This window comes from Macaca thibetana, chromosome 10 (genome assembly GCF_024542745.1).
Source record: "Macaca thibetana thibetana isolate TM-01 chromosome 10, ASM2454274v1, whole genome shotgun sequence".
NCBI lineage: Eukaryota > Metazoa > Chordata > Mammalia > Primates > Cercopithecidae > Macaca > Macaca thibetana.
Genome location: NC_065587.1, coordinates 52258070 through 52283455, shown reverse-complemented (window position 1 = coordinate 52283455; position 25386 = coordinate 52258070). Strand labels below are relative to the sequence as shown.

At 53.5% G+C, this 25386-nt stretch overlaps 1 protein-coding gene across 5 annotated transcripts in view; it reads right to left on the bottom strand.

The window, feature by feature from the left end:
* Positions 1-164: 164 nt before the first annotated feature.
* Positions 165-25386, bottom strand: part of SULF2 (sulfatase 2) — a 130373-nt gene continuing 105151 nt past the window's right edge. For 4 of the 5 annotated variants that reach the window (XM_050745161.1, XM_050745162.1, XM_050745163.1 and 1 more), the window contains exons 8-21: positions 21778-21906; positions 20161-20217; positions 19579-19708; positions 15264-15459; positions 8934-9162; positions 8703-8799; positions 8050-8144; positions 6966-7025; positions 6316-6485; positions 5932-6074; positions 4636-4759; positions 2448-2481; positions 2150-2203; positions 165-1136 (exon numbers count right to left, since the gene is read on the bottom strand). In XM_050745161.1, coding sequence (XP_050601118.1) covers positions 1106-1136; positions 2150-2203; positions 2448-2481; positions 4636-4759; positions 5932-6074; positions 6316-6485; positions 6966-7025; positions 8050-8144; positions 8703-8799; positions 8934-9162; positions 15264-15459; positions 19579-19708; positions 20161-20217; positions 21778-21906 — 1549 coding nt within the window. In that variant the 3' untranslated portion in view covers positions 165-1105. The remainder of the gene's footprint in view (positions 1137-2149; positions 2204-2447; positions 2482-4635; positions 4760-5931; positions 6075-6315; positions 6486-6965; positions 7026-8049; positions 8145-8702; positions 8800-8933; positions 9163-15263; positions 15460-19578; positions 19709-20160; positions 20218-21777; positions 21907-25386) is intronic. The other variant, XM_050745160.1, reaches the window with a different exon arrangement.

Below are 25386 nucleotides of genomic sequence, written 5' to 3'. Positions count from 1 at the left end.
ATGAGACTTACCTGTAGTCCCTTGAAGTGTGGTAGACTTTAGTCAATCTACAACCATCTACTCCCCTTTTAAGAAAATCTTCTAAACCCAAAGGCATTTTCTTCCAAAAAGATGTTGACTGGTAGTATCTTGAATACTTTAAAAAAACAGACACACCAAAAAACTCCCAAGAAATGGCCTTTTACAAAATGTCAAAGGTTTCTTCATACCAACTGCTGGTCATTGGCTGGGGTTTTGAACACTGTATGACAATACTTATACTACAAAATTTTTTTTACAAATACAGTTTCATCAAAACTTGGGACATACATCAACTTCTTTTCAGTACCTTAAAAAAAAAAACATCAGTTCTGGGACATAACAAAGAAATACTAGGAGAAACGGTATCTGGACAGGAACAGAAATGTCCACAACTGCGAGGGATTTTCTTTTACACTGGCCACAGAGCGTTTATTGACACCACCACTCCTGAAAATTGGGATTTCTTATTAGGTTCCCCTAAAAGTTCCCATGTTGGTTACATGTAAATAGTCACATATATACAGTGAAGGCAGTTTCTTCAGAGGCAACCAGGGTTTAGAGTGCTAGGTAAATGTCATCTCTTTTGTGCTACTGACTCATTGTCGAATCTGCACTGTTTTCAGCCTCTCCACGTTGCCTCTGTCTTCTTAGTTCCTTCTTTGTGACAAACCAGAAGAATAAGAGGATTTAGAACAGGACTGCTTTTCCCCTATGATTTAAAAATTCCAATGACTTTCGCCCTTGGGGGAAATTTCCAAGGAAATCTCGCTCGCTCTCTTCGTTTTCCTTTGTGAGCTTCTGGGGAGGGTTAGTGGTGACTTTCTGATACGAAAAAAATGCATTTTGTGCAGCTGGTGAGGTATAATCCAAAGCAAAAGCAGGGGCAAAAATGGACTTCTTGAAGTTCTATCTGCTCCTGCTGGTTATCCTCCAGAACCTGCCATGTTGACTGAGAGTGAGTGCTTGCTTTCTCAGGCCTCCTGGCCAATAGCATAGGTCTGCTGGAAATCACCCACGTGGTTTTTCGTTGCCTGTGCAGTCAGTTGATGCCTCTGTGTTTTTGAAGGTCCACCTCTGTTGTTTCTTAACCTTCCCAGCCTTCCCACAGTTGTCCCCTAAAGAACGAAACAAACTCATCTTAGCATTTAGCTATCACGGTCTTTATCATGACTTCCTAATCAGTCCTATAGCTGAGGAAGCTTTGCTTCAAGGCTGCTGAGAATGAATATTTCTAGGTTACTTAGAAAGGGATTGCTACCACCTAGTCACCTCAATTTTTAGTTGTTTACTTATACACTCAATGCCTGGCAAGGATGGCATTTAAGGATCTGGATAGAATAGTGGCTAAGGAGATTGTGATATGTAAAGATTCTGTACCTTAATTCTAGAAGCACCAAAGAAAGGCTTAGGTGGCCTGTTACTAATGTCCTATTAAAGCCACTCAGGTTTATATGCATATAAAGGAATAAATGAGTAGACCAGAGGTTGCAAATGGCAGCTCACCAAGGAGGGTAGTTTGCCCACATGGTTAACTTAATGTCAAATGAGATGATAATGATAAAGAATTCTCACACATACCTGCATTTTTGGATTTGGTCAGTGAATTAGAAAATCTGGCAAACCTCAGTCCATTCCTGCAGGGAGCAAACTAGCCTGCTCCCTTTAGAATAGAGGTGAACTTTCCAGGTTGCCAGTCTCAGTCCCTGCCAGCCTCCAATGGCACTGGAGTGAGAGTCTGTAGCTGTAGCATGGGCTTTTTGGAAACCATTTAATGAGGCCATCCTACTGCTGATGTTGTATACCAGTTAGCACTTTTGCAGCCATAGCCTTCAAGATGCCTGGCAGTTTGTAATATTTAAATGCTTCTCAACCTCTAAGTAATAGCTCAAGTTTACCAAGCACAGATTATAGCGAGAACAGCAGTGTACTGGACAAGGCATTAATGTAAAACATGAAATGGATTCAAGTGTTTTCTTAGGGAAAGATGTGCATTAGTACTTCCCCGCCACCCTCATTATGAGAACAAATGAAGGATGGTATGTAAGAAATGGCATGCAAATAGAATAGCATTGGCAAAATGAAGCAGTCAGAACCAGATCTCTATTTGTAAGCTGGTTCCTCAACTCACAGTGATTTGGAAGAAGGTCTCTTCATTTCTGGCCACTTTCGACGCTGAAACTGCCTAAGTTTTCAAGTGTCAAAAGGAGAATGAATGTTAACCATCACCAAGAAAGAAAAAGTCCCCAAAGAACTATACAAAGAAGGTCTCCTAGGTGACAGCTATCTTTGGTGGGTGATCCTGGTCTCGGGCAGACCAGAGGAAGGGCAGTGTCTCAACATAACAGGTGCGGACTCACAGAGATGAGACTGAAGGATGGGCCAAGATAGGAGAACTTTGTTTAGGCTTTAATAATAAAAAGAAATACCTGTATTGCTCATAGCTTCCTCCATCTTTAAGTCCTAAATGAAGGAGAAATAATAAAAACAGGAGCAGATAGTTTAGGCAAAGCTACCCCAACACACCAGAAAACCATCTTACACTTTTTTGTCACAATCCCATGATGTTGATAGTATTCCCTATTCAAGAGTAGACGGAATTATGAGGGGAACCTGCCCTAAGTCTCCTAGGTAGCCTTGTAGATTGCCTAAAATCCAGAGTCACCACGATCAGTTTCAGGACCCTGACGGCTTCATTCAGTGCTGACCTTAGTCATGGTGAGGGAGGTAGACGCGGGCCTGAACATCTGTGCTCCAGAGGACAGAAAGCCAAGAGCCCTGACCAAGTGCAGGAGGGAGCAATAGCTCATGTTTACCAAGCACAGATTATAGCGAGAACAGCAGTGTACTGGACAAGGCATTAATGTAAAACACGAAATGGATTCAAGTGTTTTCTTAGGGAAAGGTGCATTAGTACTTCCCCGCCACCCTCATTATGAGAACAAATGAAGGGTGGTGTGGGCTCTGGGGAAGTTTTCCTGAGGACATGGCAGGATCGAGTGTGTGGGCTCTGGGGTCAGCCCACCTTGTTCACTTTACTCCTCCATAGAATGAGGATAAGAAGATTCACCTCAAAAGCTTATCAGCTAACACATGTAAAACGCTCAGCACACAGCCTGGCACACAGTGACTTATATGTCATTGCACTTTGATCACAAGAGTAGCAGCGCTTGAGTGGCAGAGGTTAGGAAGCCACTAGTGAAAATTCCAATCATATCAGGCTCCTCACCAGGAAGTATTAGTGCAACATCTTCTGTAAACACAGTAGCTCTGCCCTCTTCATAACTAGAGCTGACTGTGGCATCTGAATTCTTCCTCCTAAGCTGTGTGGCCATGTTCCTGACATGAACTCCAGGCGTCCTCCTAGACACAGTCCCTTCCCCAAGGGACTTCAAATATCAAAGGTTTTAGGCCACTCTCTCTCACCAGTAAGTGAACTTCATTTTTCTTTTAGCTTTAATTTTTTTTACTTTTATTTTTAGAGATGGGGCGACAGCTCTGTCTCCCAGGCTGGAGTGCAGTGGCGCTATCATAGCTCACTGTAACCTTGACCGCCTGGGCTCAAGTATCCTCCCACCCCAGCCTCCCAAAGCCCTGGAATCATAGGCATGAGCCACCATGCCTGGTCAGCTTTTTTCATCTTAAAATTTCTATCTAGTTGGCATTTTAGATTTAAAACTGCAGATTTTGTCCTGTCCCAAACAAAACTCAGGATTTACCTGGGACTCCTAATCCTGCACCTCCCATCACCATATTCTACTGGGGGGCTTCACCACCTGAATCTGAAATCCATCATCTTCACTGCTCCCACCTCTAGTCCAAGCCACCATCATTTCTCCCTGGATAACTGTGCCATCTTCGCTGTTTGCTCCCATAAAGTCCCATTCTCCACCTAGCAATGCCAGTGCCCAGATTAAAACCCTCCATTGGCTTCCTGATACACCTCAAATGAAATCTAAACTCTACCATGGCCTCTCACAGGGTAGCCTGATGCCCTCCTGCCACTCTCCACTGGCCTCAGTTGTGCTGGCTGTACCACCTAGGCTGCTTTCTGCTCCTCACACTTCAAGTTTCCTGGAACGCCAGCCCTCCACGTTTTCTCAGTGGTCGATTGCGTCCTACTCTTCAGTACTCAGTTCAGAGGTCTGACCCTGGTTTTATTAAGTGGTGCCTTTCCCCAGTCACACTGGATTCTACCATCCAGTTTTACTCTTTCCATACAAGCCAGAGGCCTCCCGCTGTGGACTGCTCTTCTTAGGACAACACCGGCTCCACACAAGTCAGCCAGGATGGGGTCATCTTTAGTCACCATGGTTTCAGGTCTGAGTTCTCAGGAAATGTTTGTTGAATGCATGAGTGAACAAAAGGGAGGAAATGAAACGAGGGAATTCCGTGTGTTTCCTGGACAGCTGATGCAGGTGTTCCTCTCTCAGGAAGCACAGCTTGTCAAAGGCCATCTGCCTGCTATGGACAGGGGCTCCCATGACTCGTCTGGAACTGCATCACCTCCCAAAGCCTGGTGATTTCGGGCTCATTCTTGGGGTAGACACCACCTCCTGGGTCCCTTCCTTTGGTTACCCTGCTCTCCAAAGGCCCTATGTTGCGGTGCCTACTCACCCAGGTCCATGTTTCGAGTCCGGGGGTTACACTGCTTGTAACCCTTGCAGCTCCTCAGCTCCATGAGCTGTACATGTAGCTGGTTGAGGACATCCCTGTCCAGTGTGTTCACTGCATTCATCAGCTAGTTGCAAAAAGGGTAGTCTGTCAACAAGGTAAGTACAGGGACTCTCCCCGTGCCCTTCTTCTACCAACCAGGGGACATATTTCAGGCAGGTGGAAGGTGCTAGGGGCTGGTGACCTGCTTACTCCAACTTCAACTTCTGCAAGAGCCAGCATTTGGAAGAGTTAGGTGACTTTTTGGCTTCGAGTCCCACCAGGTTCTCTCTCAATGAGAATGAAAACTCAGGAGAATAAACACCATGTCTGTCTGTATTTAATGTTGGAGTTCTGCAGCCACTAGTCAGGAGACTTCCCAAGCTCGGAAAGAAAGCCTTCCAAGTCTTGGTTTTATCAGCAGCCTTCATTCAGATTTGCAATCCTCCTGATTGCAAAGCAGCCATTTGATGAAAGGATGGGTAAGTGACTTGGGTTCTTGTGTAGTCTGGGAGCTACCGGTGACGGACTTAACCTACCCCTTTGGTAAAGTATGAGGGTGAACCTATCTAAGGAGGGAGACTGGACACCTATATAGTAATTAAAGCATTTGTGCTGCTGATATTTAAACATCAGATTTCATTTAAAAAATTATTTCAGGCTTTTCTTGAAAGGTCAAAGCCTGGGCAATACCAAGGCCACAGGACAGGAAAGCTCTAGTGCTGGAGCTCAGCAGTGACTGTCCCTGTACAAGGGCCCACATGTTCCGATGACCAGACATGTCACTGCTCCTTCTGGTCTTGTGTGGTCCTGAGCCACATGAGTCGTGTGTGTGTTTAGATGGCTTACTGTACGGAAGCACTTAGCAGAGTGCTTGGTGCAGTGTGTTACTATTAGCCGCGTGGTCCGTGCAGGCCCTGCAGTGGGTAATATCTGGCTTGATCCTACGGCTTGACAGTTTTAGGAGTCTTCACAAGTTCCGGCAAAGCCTGGTTGAATGCTGCATGTTAAGTTAGAGGGAAGAAGCCACATATACTACACACGCAGGGTGACGGAGGCAAAACGCAGGGTGATGGAGGCAAAAAAGGCTGATTGAACATGGAATCCCCCAATCTCAGCGGCTTCACAACTTACTCCCAGTGGCTCAGGGACTCAGTGGGACTTGGATAATTTGTCATGACTTCCTGAGGTTGGGGGGGGCCTACCTGGCAGCACTGGGGTAACCCATACCCCCATCTCTCTAGCTCGGGTTGTCTGTACCTGGTAGGGGTCTGTGTTGAGATCAAAGTACTCTAGGAAGCCAGTTGCAAATTCACAGAAGAGGAAATTGTGAGTCTCGTTGATGGTCCTCATGCACCAGTACGTGTTATTGTTGGCGCTGGTGCAGGCACAGAAAGGCCCCACTGGCAAGGAAGAGAGAGCATGTCCTGAGTGCCTGCGGGAGGAAGCCCCATCTGCCAACAGTGATTCCCGTCAGGGACAGCCCCCGAAACCAGTTCATCAAATGCCAAGAGGCTGTCCCAAGCACTGTGGACCCCTGGTGTCGGGGACCCCCTTTCTGAGAGAGGTTTGAGTCACTTGAGTGGAGAAGTTTCTTGGCCCCCCGGGCCCCAGCCTGTCCACCTCTGCCCTGGGCTTGCTCACGTGTCCAGAAAGGCGCCGTCTGCCAGTGCTGGTTGTCGTGGGTGAAGCACGTGAGGCCTGGCATGCTGCATGTGTCGTTGTTCTGCAGGCGCTTGAGCAGCTTGCGGAGTTTCTTCTTGCGCTTCTGCTCCCGCAACAGCCACACCTTGTCCTTCTCTTGCAGACCCTTCCTATGGGCGCAGAGGGCCACACACGCCTTGGGCCTCTGAGGGATCAGTGACCCCGTGTCTCTGCTCTTCCTGTCCACCTAGGGGCTGGGCTGAGGCTTCTCCAACAGCCACGGGCATAGCAATTCAGGGTTCCAAGTCCCAGTGCTGATCCAAGGCAGAGCCGGGACTAGAACCTGGATCTTCTGTCATTCTACTTTAACTCCCAAGGGGGCACAGAGCTGGGGACAGAGCCAGGCAGCTACTGGGACTCCTGTTGGCATCCCTTTCCCCTCCTTCCTGTGTCCTGCCCTGCTTGGTGGAGTTGCCGCAACCCCGTTTACAGTGTTGATTGGGAAATAAGGCCTCTTTGAGGGCCACCGCAGACTTCCCAGGGAAGGGCCTGGACTTCTTTCCTTTTCTTCTGTATTTTAGCTTAAGGGAGGGCCACCTCCTCATGCTAGGCCTCTGCATCTCTTCCCCAGGACCTTAAGCTGCCCTTACCTGAAAGGATGCAGACTGGAGCCTTTGTGCTTGAGGCGGCCTTTGTGCTGGGTGTGGTAGCTGTAACAGACCCCCCCAGCCCCAGGCTTCAGGAGTGGCTCAGAGGGCTCCGCTGGCAGGTACAAACTGTGGTTTCTGGGACTCCCGTGTGTTGCTGCTGCCCCACTCCCCTGTTCCTCCTTCTGGGATGGTAGTGGGGAGGGTACAACCCTATCCCCAGGGCAGCAGGTACCTGCCTGGGTGGCTTCATTCTCCAGGCATGAGCCAGGACTCTTCCTGGGATTTTGCTAGACTTTAGAAGGTCGGGTTAGTTGTAATTTAGCCACGACTAGAAACTGGGCCTGGCTTTAGGTGCGTCAGCCTCAGCATCCTTTTTCCTTTCCTTTTGTGATGGTTAATTGTACACGTCAAAGCCTCAGCATCGTGAGGTTGGTTCCCTCACCGCCCTGCCTACTCACGCTTGGTCGGGGCCAGCACAGGGGAGCCTGTGTTTTGCAAGACTTTCTGGGAAGACGGCAGGGCTTCTGCAGCTGTGCTGTCCAGTACGGGAGCCACTGGCCACAGGTGGCTACTTCAGTTTGAATTAAGCAAAATAACAATTTCGGCTCCTTAGTGACACCAGCCACCACTTCAAGTGTGCACCAGCCATGCGTGGCACAGTGCAGACATAGCCCGTGTCCATCGGCACAGAATGTTCTACTGGACACAGCTGTTCTAGAGTTCAGTCCTTTGGGCCAGGGGATCCCTGAGCCGGGAACATGGACCTCAGACCACGTGGGGGATTTCTGAAAGGGCAATCGGCAGAGGCACGTTTCCGGCCTGGAGCCGGCTCTGCACAGCCAGCACGGGTCTCTTGCCAGCAGTACTGGAATCTGGGCGCCAGCCTGGCTGAGGAACGGTTCCGTGTGCCACATTGGCTGACAATAGGGATGTAAATTATGGATTTTTTTTTTTTAATGCCATGAGGGGAGAAGATTAAAAAAGATTAAAAAAAAAAAAAATGAAAGGGGTCAATCACGAGAGGGGATGAACTGAACTGTCCTGTAGGAGGGTGGGGTCTCAGATCCCTGTGCTACTGCCTCACCTGATTTTGTGACAGTCACATTCTTCTGGCCGCTTTTTCTTCAGGTGACCTCGGACTTCCCTCAGGTTCTTAATTTTGTTCTGCAGGGTTTCAATCTGAGGGAGGGGCAGGAGAGGAGGCCTTGAAACCTTTACGGCTGGACAAGAAAGGCTTGGCCTGGTGACCGCCCCCACGCTGCCGTGTCTGCTCAGCAGTGGCAGCCTGCCCTGCCCGGGCCCCAGGGCCAGCACTGGCATGTTTGGGTGGGGAGGACTTGTTCTGCCTGCTGAAGGAAGCCCACCTTCCCCTCCGGCCAGCCCTTGCAAGGGAACCGAGTCCTTTTCCTGGCCTGGCCTGCGGAGGAACCTGCTGAGCCCCGAGGGCGGCTCCAGTGTCTCCCCTGGGCTTGATGAAAGGCCTCATCATAGCGTAGACTTCTTGTAAGTCAAAAGGGGGACAACGTGGCTAAGCCATCCTCCCTCAGACAGACTGGGCAGCAAGCTGTCTCATGTTGGGACTGACGCCTATCCCTGGGTGGAGGAATCTGTGGGGACCTCACTTCACCTCTCCAGCCCCTTCCCTGGGTCTGGCCTCACTGCCCTCCCACCATAAGCCGGGGGTCCTGCCAGGCCCTTGGTGGCTGACGGCACGCTCCTCTCCCGCTCTCCACTCACCTCGTGGTCGATGTGCAACTTGTGGTCCTTCCAGGCCTGCAGGGACTTGTACAGGTCCAGGTCACACTGGACTGTATCGTTCTCTAGGATATAGCACCTGCTTGAGAGAAGGGATCACGTGTGGCTCAGAGGAGGTGGAGGGGGCCCAGCCCAGGGGCTCAAGAGGTGTGGGAAGCCCCTGCTGAGGTCTGTCCTGTCCCCTTCACCCTCGACTTCCACCTGGACACTCACCGATGTGTCACTTTAATGGGGTTGGCAGCTGAGTAGTCAGGAAGGCCTCCGGTGCCACTGAAGTCCCCTCCATCCTTGTCATCTTGGTCCTCAGGGGCCCCTGGCCAGTGCCGCTTGGTGAGGTTTCGGGGCTGGGCAGCATCACCCAGGCCTACGTGGTACACCCTGCCGTCCACCTCGATGGCCACTGAGCGGATGGAGCGACTGCGGGCATAGCTGGCCTTGTACTCTGTGGGCATCAGAGGGGTGGCGGAGTTAGGGAGGCGGGAAAGGCTGGCCAGGCTCCCTGGGCAGTGGGTCCTTCATTAAGATAGGGCCGGGCTTCCAAGCAGGAGGCTCAGCTTTGCCTGTGACCTGAGGGGTTGTGAAATCTACCCGCCTGCTCGGACCGCAGGGGAGGGCCTCAAGGCGATCACGCCGGCAAAACTGAAGTCCTGGAGCCAAGAAGCCACTGACTCTAGAGGATTTCAAGCAAGAGCTGCTTGCGGGTAAACAAATGGCGGTACATCATCTGTACGACGGAATATGCGACCAGAACCAGAAGTGAGGTTCTGATTCACGCTGGAGCGCGGATGAATGTCAAAAGCATGTTGGGAGAAAGCAGCCAGACACAAAGTGGGCTCATATTGTTACATTCTATTTATAGGAACTACCCAGAATGGGTAAATCTATAGCGGCAGAAAGAAGACTGGTGGTTGCCAGAGGCTGGGGGAGAGGGCAGTTGAGGAGTGATTGCTTTGTGGGTACAGGGTTCCCTTTTGGGGCGATGTTTTAGAACTAGGTAGAGGTGTGCAACACTGTGAACCTATTAAATGTCTCTGCATTGTATACAATTGTAAAAATGGTAAGTTTTATGTTATCTGAACTTCACCTCAATTAAAAAGGAAAAAAATATCATGGATATAAAAACGTTGATTTAAACAGGGGAAAAAGGGGCCCTGCAGTGCCTGTCTCTGTGTATATATGGACGGGGACTGGGGAAACCACTTAGCTTCTGTGAGTCCCAGGGAGCTGGAGGCTGCCCATCAGGTGGTAGGCAGGTGCCAGGTGGGCCGGCGACAAGGCCGAGAGGGGCTTTTGCATACGCTCCGACCCTGAAAACTCAGGCGTGCAGGCTGAAGTGACACCCCAGGTAGCCTGTATCTTCTATGTCTCAAAACCAAATCTGAGTTGGTGAGATTAAAGAAAAAGGGAGGTGGTGGCGGTGATGAAGGGATCCAGATTTCCAGCTTCCGGAAAGGAGACATGTCTCACAGGCCCACAGTTCCATATGGTCAGGACGGGCCGGAGACGGGTGGCCCCTCTGGCTGCCCACTGTCGTCCCTGTTGGCCAGAGCCCCCGTCACTCCTTTCTGTTTTAAATCTCTGCCCACCTGACACAAGTGTGGCCTCAGCATGCATGCACTGCAGTTGTCATTCTTCTCCAGATGTGCCTCATTTAAAGAGAAGGGCCTGGAGCCAGTTAGTGGCCCAGGTTTTGTTGGATCCCAAGTGACCCCAAGATGGTGACCAAGGAGGACCAGCTGGAGGCAGGTGGTGGCGGAAGGCGGTGGAAGAAGGAAGGAAAGGGCTCCCTTTCCCACATGGCCACTCTTGGGGGATGTTTTGTATCTTTTAATTCTCAGACACCTTGCATCATAGTCACAAGGGCCGAAGGATCCTAAGGGGAGAGGGGAGGCCTCCCCTCTCCGGCAAAGCCTTGGGCCTTTCTCCTGGGCACTTCCTTCCCTCGGTTGAGTCTCTCGACGCGTGTACACAAAGAGCCGAGGATGCTCCCTGTGCCGAGCAGGTCCTGCCCCGAGGCTCAGGAAATGGACCCAGCGTGTCCTCTTCACTCCGTTAGTCCCAGTCAGCTTATGAGTGAGTGGCGTTGTCTCTTTCCACCCTCCATCTCCCAGCTCTAGACTCAGGGGTCCCTAAACCATGGCCTAAGGGCCCAGGCCAGCCTCCATCTGTCTTTGCGAATACAGTTTCACTGGGTACAGCGGCTCGCGTTCACTTACACCTCTGCAGTTGCAGGGCTGAGTCGCAAAGCCCCCGACCTTTACTCTCCGGCCCTTCACAGCCGCGGTCTGCCGGTCCTGTGTGATTCCTCTCCTGTACCGAAGCCACACGACCTGCTCTCCCTGTCTCTCTCACTGTGTCCATGTCCAGAGTCCCGGAGGTCCCCTTCCTGCCACACCAACAGGGCATGGGACAGGACTTCATAAGCCGGTGGCCAAGAGCTTTGACTCTGCAATCGGATGGCTGAGGTGCAAACCCCTGAGCACATGTGTGGCCCCGGCGATTTGGGTAACTTCTTAGGATGGTGCCTACCCTACAAGGGCTCCTTGGAGGATGGCACGAAACAGAACTACTGAAGCATTCATGCCTGATGAGCTGGTATGGACCAGCTACTGCAGGGGGTGGGGACTCTGTCTGCAGCTGACGTCCTCACCTAAGGTGATGCCGCGCAGCCCCGAAACCTCACCATTACGCCCGCTCCCTGCCTTTCCATGCCAGTGACCCCCTGTGTGATGTGGCTGCCCGTGCCTACTGTGCTTCTCACCACTCTTGGCCACACCGGTCACCTCTCTGTGGCTGGGACCCCCCACACTCATTGTGAGTACAGGGCCTTTGTACCTCATCTTCCTCCTCCTCAGGACACTTGTTCTCTGGCTGGTCACAAGGCTTGCTCCTTTCTGTACAGGTGAGGATCACGGGGCCGCCGAGAGGCGCGGGTCCCGGCTCTGACATTACACTCACATGAGGATTCTGACCAGGGCTGAGCTGACTCTCGGCTACTTTTACGTATTTTTCTTTCCTCTAAGCATTAATAAGGGGGAAAACAGCTGAATCTCTCCCTGCAAGATGTTGTATTATTTAAAGATTATCGACTGTGCCACATACTGAAGCAAGGAGATGCTGGCTGTGTAATCCAATCTGGAAACCAATCATCCTATTCAGCTAGAAAAGTTAATGCAGTAGTTCCTAATCAGCTGGTGAGGAAAGGTACCAGAGGATCATCAGCTGGGAAGCGTTGTTTGCGGCAGTGGCTGGGCTGTTACAGAAAGAGACTTATCTGCTCCACGATGAGGACATTTGCTGCCTGGCCGGATGGCCCAGAGGAGACCACCGCGTCTGCCGTCGGAGACCTCGATCCTCAATCTCTAATTAGTCTGTGGCACAATATCATCCATCTTATAAAGAAAGGAATTTTTTTTTTTTTTTTTTTTTGAGACAGAGTCTTGCTCTGTCACCCAGGCTGGAGTGAAGCGGCGTGATCTCAGTTTACTGCAACCTCCCGTTCCCAGGTTCAAGCCATTCTCGTGCCTCAGCCTCCTGAGTAGCAGGGACTACAGGCGCCCACCACCGTGACTGGCTCATTTTTGTATTTTTAGTAGAGACGGGTTTCACCATGTTGGACAGACTGATCTCGAACTCCTGAGCTCAGGCAACCTGCCTGCCTCGGCCTTCCAAGATGCTGGGATTACAGGTGTGAACCACTGTGCCCGGTCAGGAAGGAGATTCTGACACAGGCTACCATGTGGATGAACCCGGAGAACATGCGAAGAGAAAAAAGCCAGCCACAGAAGGACAAATACTGTACAATTCCACTTACATGAGGCCCCTAGAGCAGTCCAGCTCATAGAGAAGTAGAAGAGTGGTTGCTGAGAATGGGGTGGGAGAAGGGGTGAGAGCTGGGTGGGAGAGCAGGATGGGAGAGTGGGGTGGGAGAGCGGGATGGGAGAACCGGGTGGGAGAATGGAGTGGGGTGGTTAAACAGGGTGGGAGTGGGTGGGAGAACGGGATGAGAGCAGGGTGGGAGAACAGGGTGGGAGAACAGGGTGGGAGAACGGGGTGGGACAACCAGGTGGGAGCGGGGTGGGAGAATGCAGGGAGAGCGGGGTGGGAGAATGGGGTGGGAGGACTGGGTGGGAGCGGGGTGGGAGGACTGGGTGGGAGCAGGGTGGGAGAACGGGGTGGGAGGACTGGGTGGGAACAGGGTGGGGGAGCGGGGTGGGAGAACGTGGTGGGAGGACTGGGTGCGAGCGGGGTGGGAGAAAGGGGTGGGAGGACTGGGTGGGAGCGGGGTGGGAGAAAGGGGTGGGAGGACTGGGTGGGAGTGGGGTGGGAGAACGGGGTGGGAGGACTGGGTGGCAGCAGGGTGGGAAAATGGGTGGGAGAACCGGGTGGGAGAACGGGGTGGGAGGGAGTGGGAGAATGGGGTGGGAGGGGGTGGGAGAATGGGGTGGGAGAACGGGGTGAGAACGGGGTGAGAGTGGGGTGGGAGAACGGGGTGAGAGCGGGGTGAGAGTGGGGTGGGAGAACGGGGGGAGAGTGGGGTGAGAGCGGGGTGGGAAAACGGGGGGAGAGTGGGGGGGGAGAGTGGGGTGGGAGAACGGGGTGACAACGGGGTGAGAGCGGGATGGGAGAACGAGGTGAGAACGGGGTGAGAGCGGGGTGGGAGAACAGGGTGAGAACGGGGTGAGAGCGGGGTGGGAGAACAGGGTGAGAACGGGGTGGGAGGACTGGGTGGGAGAACGGGATGGGAGCGGGGTGGGAGAACAGGGTGAGAACGGGGTGAGAGCGGGGTGGGAGAACAGGGTGAGAACGGGGTGGGAGGACTAGGTGGGAGAACGGGGTGGGAGAACGGGGGGGTGGGAGAATGGCATAACAGGGGGGTGGGAGAATGGGGTGGGAGAACGGCATAACGGCGGGGTAGGAGTACGGGGTGGGAGAACGGTGTAACAGCGGGGTGAGAGCGGGGTGGGAGAATGAGGGGAGAAGGGGGGGGAGAACGGGGTGGGAGCAGGGTGGGAGAATGGGGAGACGACATTGAATGGGGACAGTTTTAGTTTTGCAAGATGAAAAGTTTGTTTAGCAGGCTGCACAGTAGTGTGAATATAGTTTACACTATTGAACTGGATACTTAAAAATGGTTAAGATGATAAATTTTATGTGTATTTCGCCATAATTGTTTTTAAAACAACACCTGAAATCTATCAGACTTTGACTGTCCTTAGGCCAGAGAAATGGGCTGTGTGGGAAGCTGCCCAGCCCTAGAGGGCACATTTCTAGCCGGCGGACCCCGACGCTTCCACACATTTTCAGGGCACAGGCTCATTCCTGTTTGAAAGTCAGGCAGGGACCATTCTTCCTATTTGATGGTGGGAGCTGAGCCTCAGAATGGTGAAGTGATAGCCCAGGGTGGCGGCCAGGCCTTCTGGCTGGGTCTAGAAGAGCCTGTCTCCACTTCGCCTGCTCCCTGGCTTCCGCCTGCGCCCTGGCCTCCGCCTGCGCCCTGGCCTCCGTCTGCCTGTCCTCTCCCCGGCCCGTGCCGAGCATGAGGTATGAAGGTGTAGACCCTTCTTTAGCTGGATGAGGCTTTTCCCCACTCAACTAAAGTATAGTCTATTCTTGTTCTTCAGGGTAGTTTATTTACTTTTTTTTTTTTTTGAGACCGAGTCTCTGTCACCCTGGCTGGAGCACAATGGTGTGATCTCAGCTGTCTGCAACCTCTGCCTCCCGGGTTCCAGCGATTCTCCTGCCTCCCACACCATCACGCCCAACTAATTTTTTGTATTTTTAGTAGAGACGGGGTTTCACCATGTTGGCCAGGCTGGTCTTGAACTCCGGACCTCAAGTGATCTGCCCACCTCGGCCTCTCAAAGTGCTGGGATTACAGGTGTGAGCCACCGCGCCCAGCCCAGAGTAGTTCTATAAAGTCACCACAAACACTGCACTAACTAATTGAACATTGAACCATGGCTCCTAGGGGAAGCACACAGCTGAGTTCCTGCGAACCTCTGGTCCTAGCATTTTCACCAGCCAATCAATACAGAACCTTGTATGTGTGTTTCTTCCTTTTTTTATCTCTCTTTTGAGATGGATCTTGCTCTGTTGCCCAGGCTGGAGTGCAGTGGTGCGATCTCAGATCACTGCAGCCTCTGCCTCCCAGGTTCAAGCGATTCTCATGTCTCTGCCTCCCAAGTAGCTGGGATTACAAGCGTGAGCCACCACATCTGGCTAATTTTTGTATTTTTAGACGGGGTTTTACCATGCTGGCCAGGCTGGTCTTGAGCTCCTGACCTTAGGTGATCCACCCGTCTCGAACTCCCAAGGTACTGGGATTACAGGTGTGAGCCACCATGCCTGGCCTTATCTGTGTATTCCTACCGCTCCCCACTAGAATTCATGGCTTGTGAGGACGTGTGGCGGTGTCCCCAGCCCCTAGACCACCACCTGGCAAGGCGACAGTCTCTGTGGAATTGTCTGAGTGAATGAATGGGCTCCCCAGGCACGGTCTCTCTCTCCTGCTGTCCCACTCAGCCAGGTTGTGACACTTACTCTTCTTGAAGAGCTTTTTCCGGCGTCCGGCCAGGCTGAGCTTGTAGTCCCCGCTGTCACAGGTGCAGGCCTCGCTGCCCTGCCCGTAGTACTTGGGCACGAGGTTGGAGAGGGCTCTGCTGCTACCCAGCTGCACGGGGCCCTTGCACTTATGCAGCTTCAGCTTCCCCGTGGCGTCCTCCACACACTGCCACTTCTGCAAGACATGCCAGGGCCTTGGCCAGCTGCTCGTCTGCTCCCCTAAACCCACCTCTCCCCTGCCACACCCATCCACCCTGGAGACATCCCTCTCCCTGCTTGCATCCAGCTGTTACCGAGCCCCACGTCTGCTGTCTCCAAGTGCCGCTTCTTTCCACTGCCGCTGCTTGAACCTTGGGCAGAGCTACCATCATCCCCCCACGAGATGCCTCCAACGGTCCCCCACTCTCACGGTTGCCCGCTTCTGTCTGCTCCTAAAATCCACCCACGTGGCAGCCAGAGGAATCTTTTTAAAGGGCAAGTTGGATCATGTCACTCTCCTACTTAAAACCCTTCAATGGCTCCCACTGTCTTTAAGACAAGACCCAAGCTCCTCATACTAGTCTCTGAACACCCTCTGCAATCTGGCCCTGGCCTACCCGTGAGTCCTCCGCTCCCTCAGCCCCAGCCCTCTCTCCAGTATCCCCCGTGGGCTGCTGCCCCAGGGACTTGGCGCTCACTGCTCCTTCTGCCTAGAATGCCTTTTTCCCCAGCCCTTCCTGCTGCTGGAGCCTTCTCTTCCTTCCCATCTCTGCTCCAGCGAAAGGAGTCTCCCCGACCACCTTCCCGGACTCGGTCAGTGCTGTGTGCGGAGGTTCCACGTGTGCATTCAACTCCAGGCCTGTGCTCAGAAGCTGAATGTAGACAGAATCACCGTCCAAATCTCTCGTGTTGATTCCTCTTCCCTTCCCCGGGTCCAGCCTCCTGGATCCCCTCGTGGGATTCTGCAACCACCTGTAAACTGGATTCTCTTCCCTTCTGTCCACACCTGCTCCAGCCCATTGACCCAGTGACTCTTGAGGGCCTATTCTGTGCCAAAGTGACCTTTCCAGGCCACGGATCAGATCTATTCCCTTGCGTCTCTCCAGCATAAAACACAGCATGCGCCAAGCACCGTGTGTTAATATTAACTTGCTCACTACACCTCCCACTACCGTACGAGGCGGGTGCTGTCATTACTGTGCTGCTTCAATAGGAGACACACAGAGGTAGAGAGATGCGTCCTGGGTCACAACTGGGAGGTGCAAGAGCTGTAAGGAAAAGTGTGGAATCTGGTGCTACCATCCCCCCCAACTCTCTGCTACACAGCCCACCCCCCGCCACCGCTGAAGGCCCTGCTGCCTTTCACCTGCTCATCTTGTCCCCGTCCCCGCCGTCTGTTCTCACCTAGAGGCTGACTCTGATTGCATTCACAGCGCCCTGCCACCCTCCCACCCCCTTCAACGCATGCAGGCCCTTCCAGCAACCTGGATTCCTTAGTGCAGGAGACTGATGGGCCAGCAGGCATGGCCCTGAATGAGGCCGGCCCAGAAGGGACTGGGGGACCTGGGGAGGATAAAGTGAGCACTGTGACTGGCTATACCCATCTGACTGTCGCCAGAGGGCAGCACAGGCCCAGAGGCCCAGGTCTGATTTTTCAAGAAAAGCCAGGGCTCTGACTTCTGCGTGAAGCCCTGAGTTGTACACACTGGCGAGCAGCCTCCGTCCACTTAGCTCTCTCTGCCTGGAATTCTCCTTCCCCACTGCCTGCTCTCCCTTCCAACCTGACAAATTCAGCCGGGGCACGACTTGAGGGGTCGGAAACTGCAGCCCTCTTTCTAGTCAACTCCAGCCCACGGCCTGTTTTTGTATGGCCTGCCAACCAAGAACAGTTTTTACATTGTACATTTTTAGAGTTGTGAAAAGCAAGAACAAAAACAAATGTGTGGCCTGCAAACCGCAAACTGTTTACGGGTCTGACCTTGTGTGGAAAGTGTTTGCTGCTCCTGCACTACTCATGGAGAAGCCGTGTCCGCATGCCCTGTCCCGAGGCTCTCCTGGGGGGGGTGGTGTGTGAGCCCCACAGGGCTGGGCCAGTGTCGGCTTGACTCTGGGTCCCTACAGCTGCTGAGAACAAAGGTCTTGCAACCTGACTACCTGGGTTCAAATCCTGGCTCCACCACTTGAAGCTGTGAGGCTGTGGGCAGGCTGTCTAAGCCCTGGGCCTCGGTTTCCCCCGTGTAGAGAACATACCTGCCAGATAGGGTGGCTGGAGGCAGAGCTCACACTCAGTGTTGCCTGTGATGGTCGTCATTACGAGGTGTCCAGGGCACATTTACTCCTGCCCGGGCCAGGCCCTGATCTGGGCTTTAGGAATGATGACATGAATTCCAGCTGGGCCCTGCCCTTAGTGTCCCCGTGTCACCGGGAGACAGGCAGATGCACAAGAGCTTGGTTCCTGGGAATGTTTGTTCAGTGAAGGACAAACGAACATCTAGCACGTGGGGTAGCACAGAAAAGGTACCCCAGGCTATGCTATGGCTGGGCGTGAGGCCCCCTAAGAGGCGTCCTCGGGCCACAGGGTACAGCTTCTACACTGGGCAGGGCGTTCCAGAAGCACAGCACAAGCAGAGATGTGGCAACGGCACTCGGGGAGTGCGGGCTTGTGAGCAGGGCCGTTGCCTGGGATGGCGGGCAGAGGTCTGGGCCTGGGATCCCCACAGCCCCGGGGCTGGGTCTGGGCACATGGGCTGCTGCCTCCCAGCTGGCCTAGGCTATGTGGCCCAAACCACGCCCTCACACTGTCTTCCTTTGGTTTCAGTGGTGCGCTCTGATGTTTGGAAAATGCTGATACCTCCTCTTTCTTGGCCCCAGCAAAGAGGTCATTTTGGCTGCCCAAGCGCTGATCTGGGTCAGGGGAGACATGCAGAAAGAACCAGTGGGGGACTTGACAGCGTTCCCTGGCCGGGGGGCGGTGGGAGCAAAGGCTTCCTGGCCTCCTCATTTCATTTCTTTTAGCCCAGAACTAACATCAGAACCCCTTCTGGGAGCTCGGTACAAAGTCAAGGCTGAACTCTCTCCAGAACGTCAGCTCTGGGAGGGCAGGAGTTTCTGTTGAGCATATTGAAGGCTGTAGCCCTGCGCCAGGACAGCGCCTGGCAAGCAGAGGTACGCGTTCATGCTGTACAACGGAGGGATGAAATCCACAGCTCCTGCCTGCTGGCAGATACGGGTTAATTCCGTGACTAAGTGGGGTCTGTGGTTTACACACACTGGGTGAGGAGGCACAGTCAGGCCTGTATGAGCCTGTACTAATTCTATGTACATTGATAAGATGGAGTCATTCAAACGCAGTCCATCAGAAACCCATCCACCTCCGGCCTTGGCCTTCAACACCAGGGCCCTGGTTTTGCTTTTTCTCACTGGTGAACAGGCACGCAACTCCAGCCCCAGCTCAAAGTCCCAGTCTTTGACAGGCAAGACAGAGACACACCTCCGGCACCCCTTGGGGCCAGCCAAGGCAGAGCTTCACCATCTCCACTGCCCTCTCCACCCTGCCTGGCTGGGGTTGCCCCTCCCCTGACCCTCCTTCTCCAAGCCTGCCCTGGCCTTCCAGCCTCAGAAAAGCCTCATTTAGGCTTTCCCAGCATGTCAGTTTCTGCTACCTCTGAATACTTCCCAGATTATTTTCTTTTTTCTTATGTTTTTAGGGACAGGGTCTTATTCTGTCACCCAAGCTGGAGTGCAGTGGTGCAATCACAGCTCACTGCAGCCTCCAACATGTGGGCTCAAGCCATCCTCCCGCCTCAGCTCTGGAGTAGCTGGGACCACAGGCATGAGCCACTGACTGTTCCTGGCCATAATTGCCTTAATATTTCTCTTGCAACCAATTCACTTTTTAAAAACTTACATATATTTATTTTAAAAAGCCACGTCTTATTACTCCTGTAAAAGGAAAACCAGTCACAAAGACAATACTGTCAAAGCGAACACGGTGAAAATAAACTAATTTAACTCCTGCGGGGGCCTCAGTGCAAGAGGGGTTGGCAAGGGCTAGAGAGGTGCTAAGGGCACACAGCATACTCATGGGACACTTGGCCTCTGACACGGTCAGGGTCCAAAGGCTGCTGAGAAATCAATCACTTATCATGAGCATCATCCTGCATCACCAAACTGCATCTTGGGCATCACACGACAGCAAAGGGCTACCCGTTGGGAGGCCCTGGCCCTGCTGGCTCAGCGGCTCTCAGGGCCCCACAGGTCAGGGCTGGCTGCAGTCAGGAGGGGGAGCGGTCGGGAGGGAAGGGAGCCTTCTTACCTGTCCCAGCTGCTCACACGCCGTCTGGTACTCAGCGCGCTGACACAGGTCCTTCACACGCTGGTACTTGGGCAGAAAGTTCTCCTCCTGGGCGTCCACCTTGTCATTGTCTCTCTTGTGTAGCAGTTTGCTGTGGGGCAGAGAGGAGGAGCCGCGGGGCCGGCCTCTCAGCTCTGGAGGAGCCCCGGAGGCACGTGTGCCCACCTAGAGGGGTGCCCCCTCGGCTTTGGCTTATCCTCACAGTGGAGGATGCAGGGCCACCCTGCCCGGGTCTCCTGATGTTTAGGAAACTTAAGATTGGCATTTTATAAGAAACTTCCCAAATCGCATGAGTTGGCAATAACTTAAATAAATTGAAGACATTGTAGAGGCTGGACAAAACATGCCAAAAGGGTATGCGTGACCTCAGACCCCAATTCTGTGTCGTCTATAGGAGCAGTGAATGGGCTCTGTGTTTAGGGGCCTTTGGACACAACTTCAGAGCCACTGTTGGAAGGCACCATCATAGCCCGATTCTCCCTGCTGCCCTGGGCGGAGGGAGGGAGGTGGGCAGGGGTGTCCCTGCCAGGACCCGGCACTCACCCTCTCTCCACCAGGAAAGAGTCCCGCCAGACCCTCATCTTCTTTTTCAAGTGAAACCTGGAAAAAAGCACGGATCCTGCTTCTCAACAACGTGAGGGCTTCCCACGACCCCCTATTTCCCCAGGAGCAGGGACGGCACCAGGAGTCAGCCTTGGTTTACAGTCAGCCTGGACAGCAATTGTGGCGAGTGCGCCCAGCCGGGCACTGGAGAGCCTTGCTCACCCTCCTGAGTTGAGCCACCCCTTCCCCAGAGACTCGGGTCTGGAGGCACACAGGGCAGAAATGACCCAGGTCAAAGTCACTGTAAGTCCCACCCAAGTAACTGTGTGTGCGCGCGCACATCTCACGCCCCTGCAGGAAGCCCAACAACTCCCGGAGCTGGAAGAGCTCTGTCTCGAGCTCAGTGTCAGGCGCAGTGGTTTGGCGTCTTGAGCTCTGTCTCCAGCTCAGCGTCAGGCGCAGTGGTTCAGGGTCTCAAGCTCAGCGTCAGGCGCAGTGGTTCAGCGTCTTGAGCTCTGTCTTGAGCTCAGCGTCAGGCGCAGTGGTTGTCTTGATGTCGGGTTCATTGCATTGGGTTGTGGGGTATTTTCTTCTTTGGTGCTTTGCAGTTGCATGTATGTAATTTGTGGGTTTCATCCGGTGCCACCTGGTCATTTCCATTTCCTAGATGGGGACTCTGAAGCTGAAAGGAGAAGCCTCCACCCTGTCCCCTGTCCCCCAGGTGTCCTGACTCCCAGGCCAGTGTCCCCAAACATGTCCATTTTATACCATTACAGCTCGCCTGGCCTCACAGTCAAGGGAGGAGCCTCAATGGACACGGTCCCCCTAGAGGGCAGCCAGATGTGGGCACACAGTGCTCGCCTGGCTGGAGCCTCTGGGAGACCACAGAGGAAGGGCTCTGCTGCTGGAGGTGCAAGCCAGGAGTTGAAGTAGCACCTGGAGGCCAGGAACCTGGTGGCTATTAGAGTGCTGGCCACCAGATGTCACTGTGGCCACACCAGCCTCCCCGCCCTGACTCAGCCCACCTCCCACCTGTCTGACTTGCTCACCCTCACGGTTCCTACTCTGACACCTGGAATATGTTCCCATCACACCCTCCAGCATTAAAGTTATGGGGTGTGGTAAGTCAGCATCTGAATTCCCAGAGCTACATCCAGACTTGCTGGGATACCTCTGACAAGTCACTCAATCGCTTTGGGATTCAGATTCCAAACTGGCAAAATGGGGATGATGATAACGTCACCTCGCTGGGTTACTGTGAGAATCAAACTCCTAGAATCCCCTGCACAGTACTTAGAACAGGGCCTCACACACAATCGCCATGCAGTTAGCACCAACTCCTACGATCACTGCTGCTACCATTTCAAGCTTTGTGTAATTTTGGTTCAGAGAAGGTCCCCAACTGGTCACCTTGGCCACATTCCAGATAGGAAGACAGAATCTCAGAGAGGGGAATGCTTCTCTCCCACAGCAGCTAAGCGGTTGGGGGGACCTGAGAACCCCAGCTCCCAACCCTTGGAGACCCCATGTTCTAGACCCACAAGGTTTTGCTCTGAGTTCCTGCAGGTCAGGAGCCCAGTGTCCCAGTCCCCCGCACCTGCCCTGCTCCTTCCTCACCGATTCACCGGCCGCTCTGTGTCCAGCAGCTTGAGGATGGATTTCCCGTCCATATCCGCGGGTATGTCCAGGCCTGCAATGTCCAGGATGGTGGGGGCCAGGTCAATGTTGAGGACGATGTGGGGATTCCTGGGGGAGGCAGGAGATCGGGGACTCAGCCACTCGGGTGGTGGTGCCTCAGCCTCGCTCGAGGGGTGGGCGGTGGTAGGTGGGCAGCAGTTTGTGGGGGGCTGACATCTGCAGGTATGGAAGCTGCAGTCTGGCACCTCAGCCTCAGCAGCTCCCCTCTGCGGCCCAGATTCAGCCAAATCCCCACTCTGCGCTCGCCCCCCACTTAGCTTCTGCGTCTCAGACATGCCATGCGGTGAGCTGACAGCCCCACCCTGTCCCTACTTCCTGAGTGAAGGCGACCTGCCTTTACAGCCAGCCCAAATCCTGGCCCTTCCCGAGCCCTTCCCCTGGATCTCTGGGGCAAACACTGGCTCCTTGCTGTTCCTTGACAGCCCAGGCACAGTCCAGCCTCAGGGCCTTCTTCTTTACTGTCCCCTCTGCCTGGAATGTCCTTTCCCTGGAGATCAGGGGCCACCGTCCCTCACCCCTTTAGTTCTTTGCTCTATTACCAAGGAGGCCCGTGACAGGCCTCAGTGATCCCCGGGATCCCTGTCCCTGGGGGACCAAACCGGACCTGCTGCCAACCAGCGGGACGTGAAGGTGATGGGCTGTCACTCCCGTGGTTGTGTTATGAGATAGTCAACTCTATCCTGCTAGTGGTCTTGCTCTGGTCTCTCTTTCTCCCCTTGCTGACTTTGAAGAAGCAAGCCCCTCTAAATCAGCAGCTGGACGGTGAGCAGTTTGGGAGGCAGACTGCATGGGTTCAAGTCCTCTGCTTGCATTTGACCTGCCCCGTGAGCAGGGACGCGGGTGCTCCCCAGTCACGCCTCTGGATGAGACCGCAGCCCTGGCCGGCACCTTGATTTCAGCCTAAGCAGACGACCCTGCAGGGCTGGGTCCCGGCTTCTGACCCTCAGACACTGTGAGTTTGTACATGTGTTGTCTTAAGCTGCTGAGTTTGTGGCAGTTTGTTCTGCAGCACAGATACCCAACACAAGGCCCTCCTGAGGACCCTATTTGGAATTGCGCCCCTCCCTGCCCTCCCTGCTTTATCTTTCTCCTGAAGACCCATCACCGTCTCATATGCTATATATCTTACTTATTTCTCTGGCTTATTGTCTATTGCCCAGGTAGACTCTAAGCTGCAGGAAGGCTGGCTCAGGTGGTCACTTCTGTATCTCCAGGACTTACACCCTTAGAACACACATTACTCAGTAAATACTGGCTAAGTGAGTTCCATACATCTGCCACCTTTCCCGGCTCCTGTTTCTTTTTTTTTTTTTGAGAGATGTCTTGCTCTGTCACCCAGGCTGCAGTGTGGTGGCACGATCTCGGCTCACTGCAACCTGTACCTCCCGGGTTCAAGCGATTCTCATACCTCAGCCTCCCGAATAGCTGGGATTACAGGCATGTGCCACCACACCCATAATTTTTGTACTTTTAGTAGAGGCGGGGTTTCACCATGTTGGCCAGGCTACTCTCGAGCTCCTGACCTCGGGTGATACGTCCACCTCGGCCTCCCAAAATGCTGGATTACAGGCATGAGCCACCTCTCCTGGCTCCTGTTTCTGGCTGACATTCCCAGTGTAGGGTAAGGGACTTGAGGGGTGTGCACAGCACAGGCCCCAGGACCTGTTGAATGGTGGACAGACCCGTCAGAGCGCCTGAGTGCCTTCCCTGCTAGTCCCCTGGGGACCGGGGCAGGGCCTGGGTCCTGGGGTTTCTGACATCTTTAACCCCCCATTTCTCCCCATTCCAGTGCCCTGTGAACATCGGGCAGGCTGCCAAGCATGTGTGCAGCTGGGGAAGATGGGCTAAAGCTGTGTCATGGGGGGCTCGAAGTGTGAGCTGCTACAACTGAATCCAGAGGCGAGGGAGCTGGGAAGACTGCTGAGCGACGGGCACTCTGCCCAACCTAGCAGCCAGCAGCCGACGGGGCTGAGCTTGTCCAGTGGTCCTGCTCCCCCAGGCTCAGGGGAAGGAGGACAGCGGTCACTTTTCCTGGCCAGCACCCATGCCTTGCTCTGTCGCAGCTTCTCATTCTGTAGGAACTACCTGACCCCATTCAGAGCCCACTGCCCAATGCACTCAGCCTGGTCACTCAACAGTTTCTGTCACCTCTGGCTACAGTGATTGGTTCAGGGAAGGACACGTGACCTCAGTCAGGCCAGTGGGAGTCAGCCTCAGGTCTTCTGTTCAAAGCAGTTTGGTTTCCTAAACAGGATGGCTGAAAATCTGGAGCTGCTGACTCTGCCATAAGGAGAAAAACCCGCCTGAGAATGAAGCCAATTCAGCGGAAGTGGGATTGAGAGTTAAGAAATGAGAGCTTCCCAGTGGCATTGTAAGACTGCTGGATCCAGCCATGCCTGAGGCTGGAGCTGTGCATGGATTTTTCAGCAACTATAGTTACTGCGTTCTTTTTTATCTTATATGCTTTATCTGGTTCAAAGGTCGTTTCTGCTTGCAACCAAAGGAGTCCTGGCTGACAGATACTGTGTGTCTTTGGTCCCAAACCTGACATGAGCACTCTCTTTTTCTTGACCATGTGGGATGTGGTTTTGGGTCCTATGAGTCAGATCACAGATGCCAAGGCTGACCAAACCCCCAGTGTCAGTGTTTGTAGAGCCCTCAGTGGGTCAGATGCTTTCTGTTCTCAGGGATGGTTTGAGGTTTCTGACAGGTGTGGCACATGGGAATAGACACTGCCTGGCTTCAAGCCCCAGCCCCTTCCCTTACTTGCTCTGTCACCTCAGGCAACTTAACCTCTCTGTGCCTCAGTGGCCTTGGGTGTAAAACGGGGCCACTATGTGCATCCACGTCACAGGGCTGTTGTGATGCTGCAATGAATTATTATTAATTTTTTTTGAGATGGAGTCTCACTGTCGCCCAGCCTGGAGTGCAGTGGCATGATCTCGGCTCACTGCAACCTCCGCCTCCCGGGTTCAAGCAATTCTCCTGCCTCAGCCTCCTGAGTGCTGGGATTACAGGTATATGCCACCATGTCCAGCTAGTAGAGGTAGGGTTTCACCAAGTTGGCCAGGCTGGTCTCGAACTCTTGACCTCAAATGATCCGCCCACCTGGGCCTCCCAAAGTGCTGGGATTACAGGCGTGAGCCACAGGGCCCGGCCTGCAGTGAATCATTATGTAGTTCTTAGACCAGGCCCTGAAGAGTAGACACTCCATACGCGTGGGCTTTCGTTATTACAGCTCTTATTCCGGGGGGAGGTGCTGAGAGCCAAAGACGGGCATGATCTGATAAGGTCAACAGACAGTCATCACTTTCTCTGGCCTTGAACTCATGCAGCCTGCCTCCTGGAATTCTCGCAAAATGTCCAAGGCAGTGGGAACATGTCAGTCTGGAATTCCACACTGCACTGTCAATGCCTCTTCTGAAGGAATTCTGCAGCCAGCCCTGTGTGAGTGCTGGGTGTGTGTTCCCACATCTGGGCATGGGCAGAAGTCAGACCAAATGAGAGTCTTAATAGCAACACATCTGC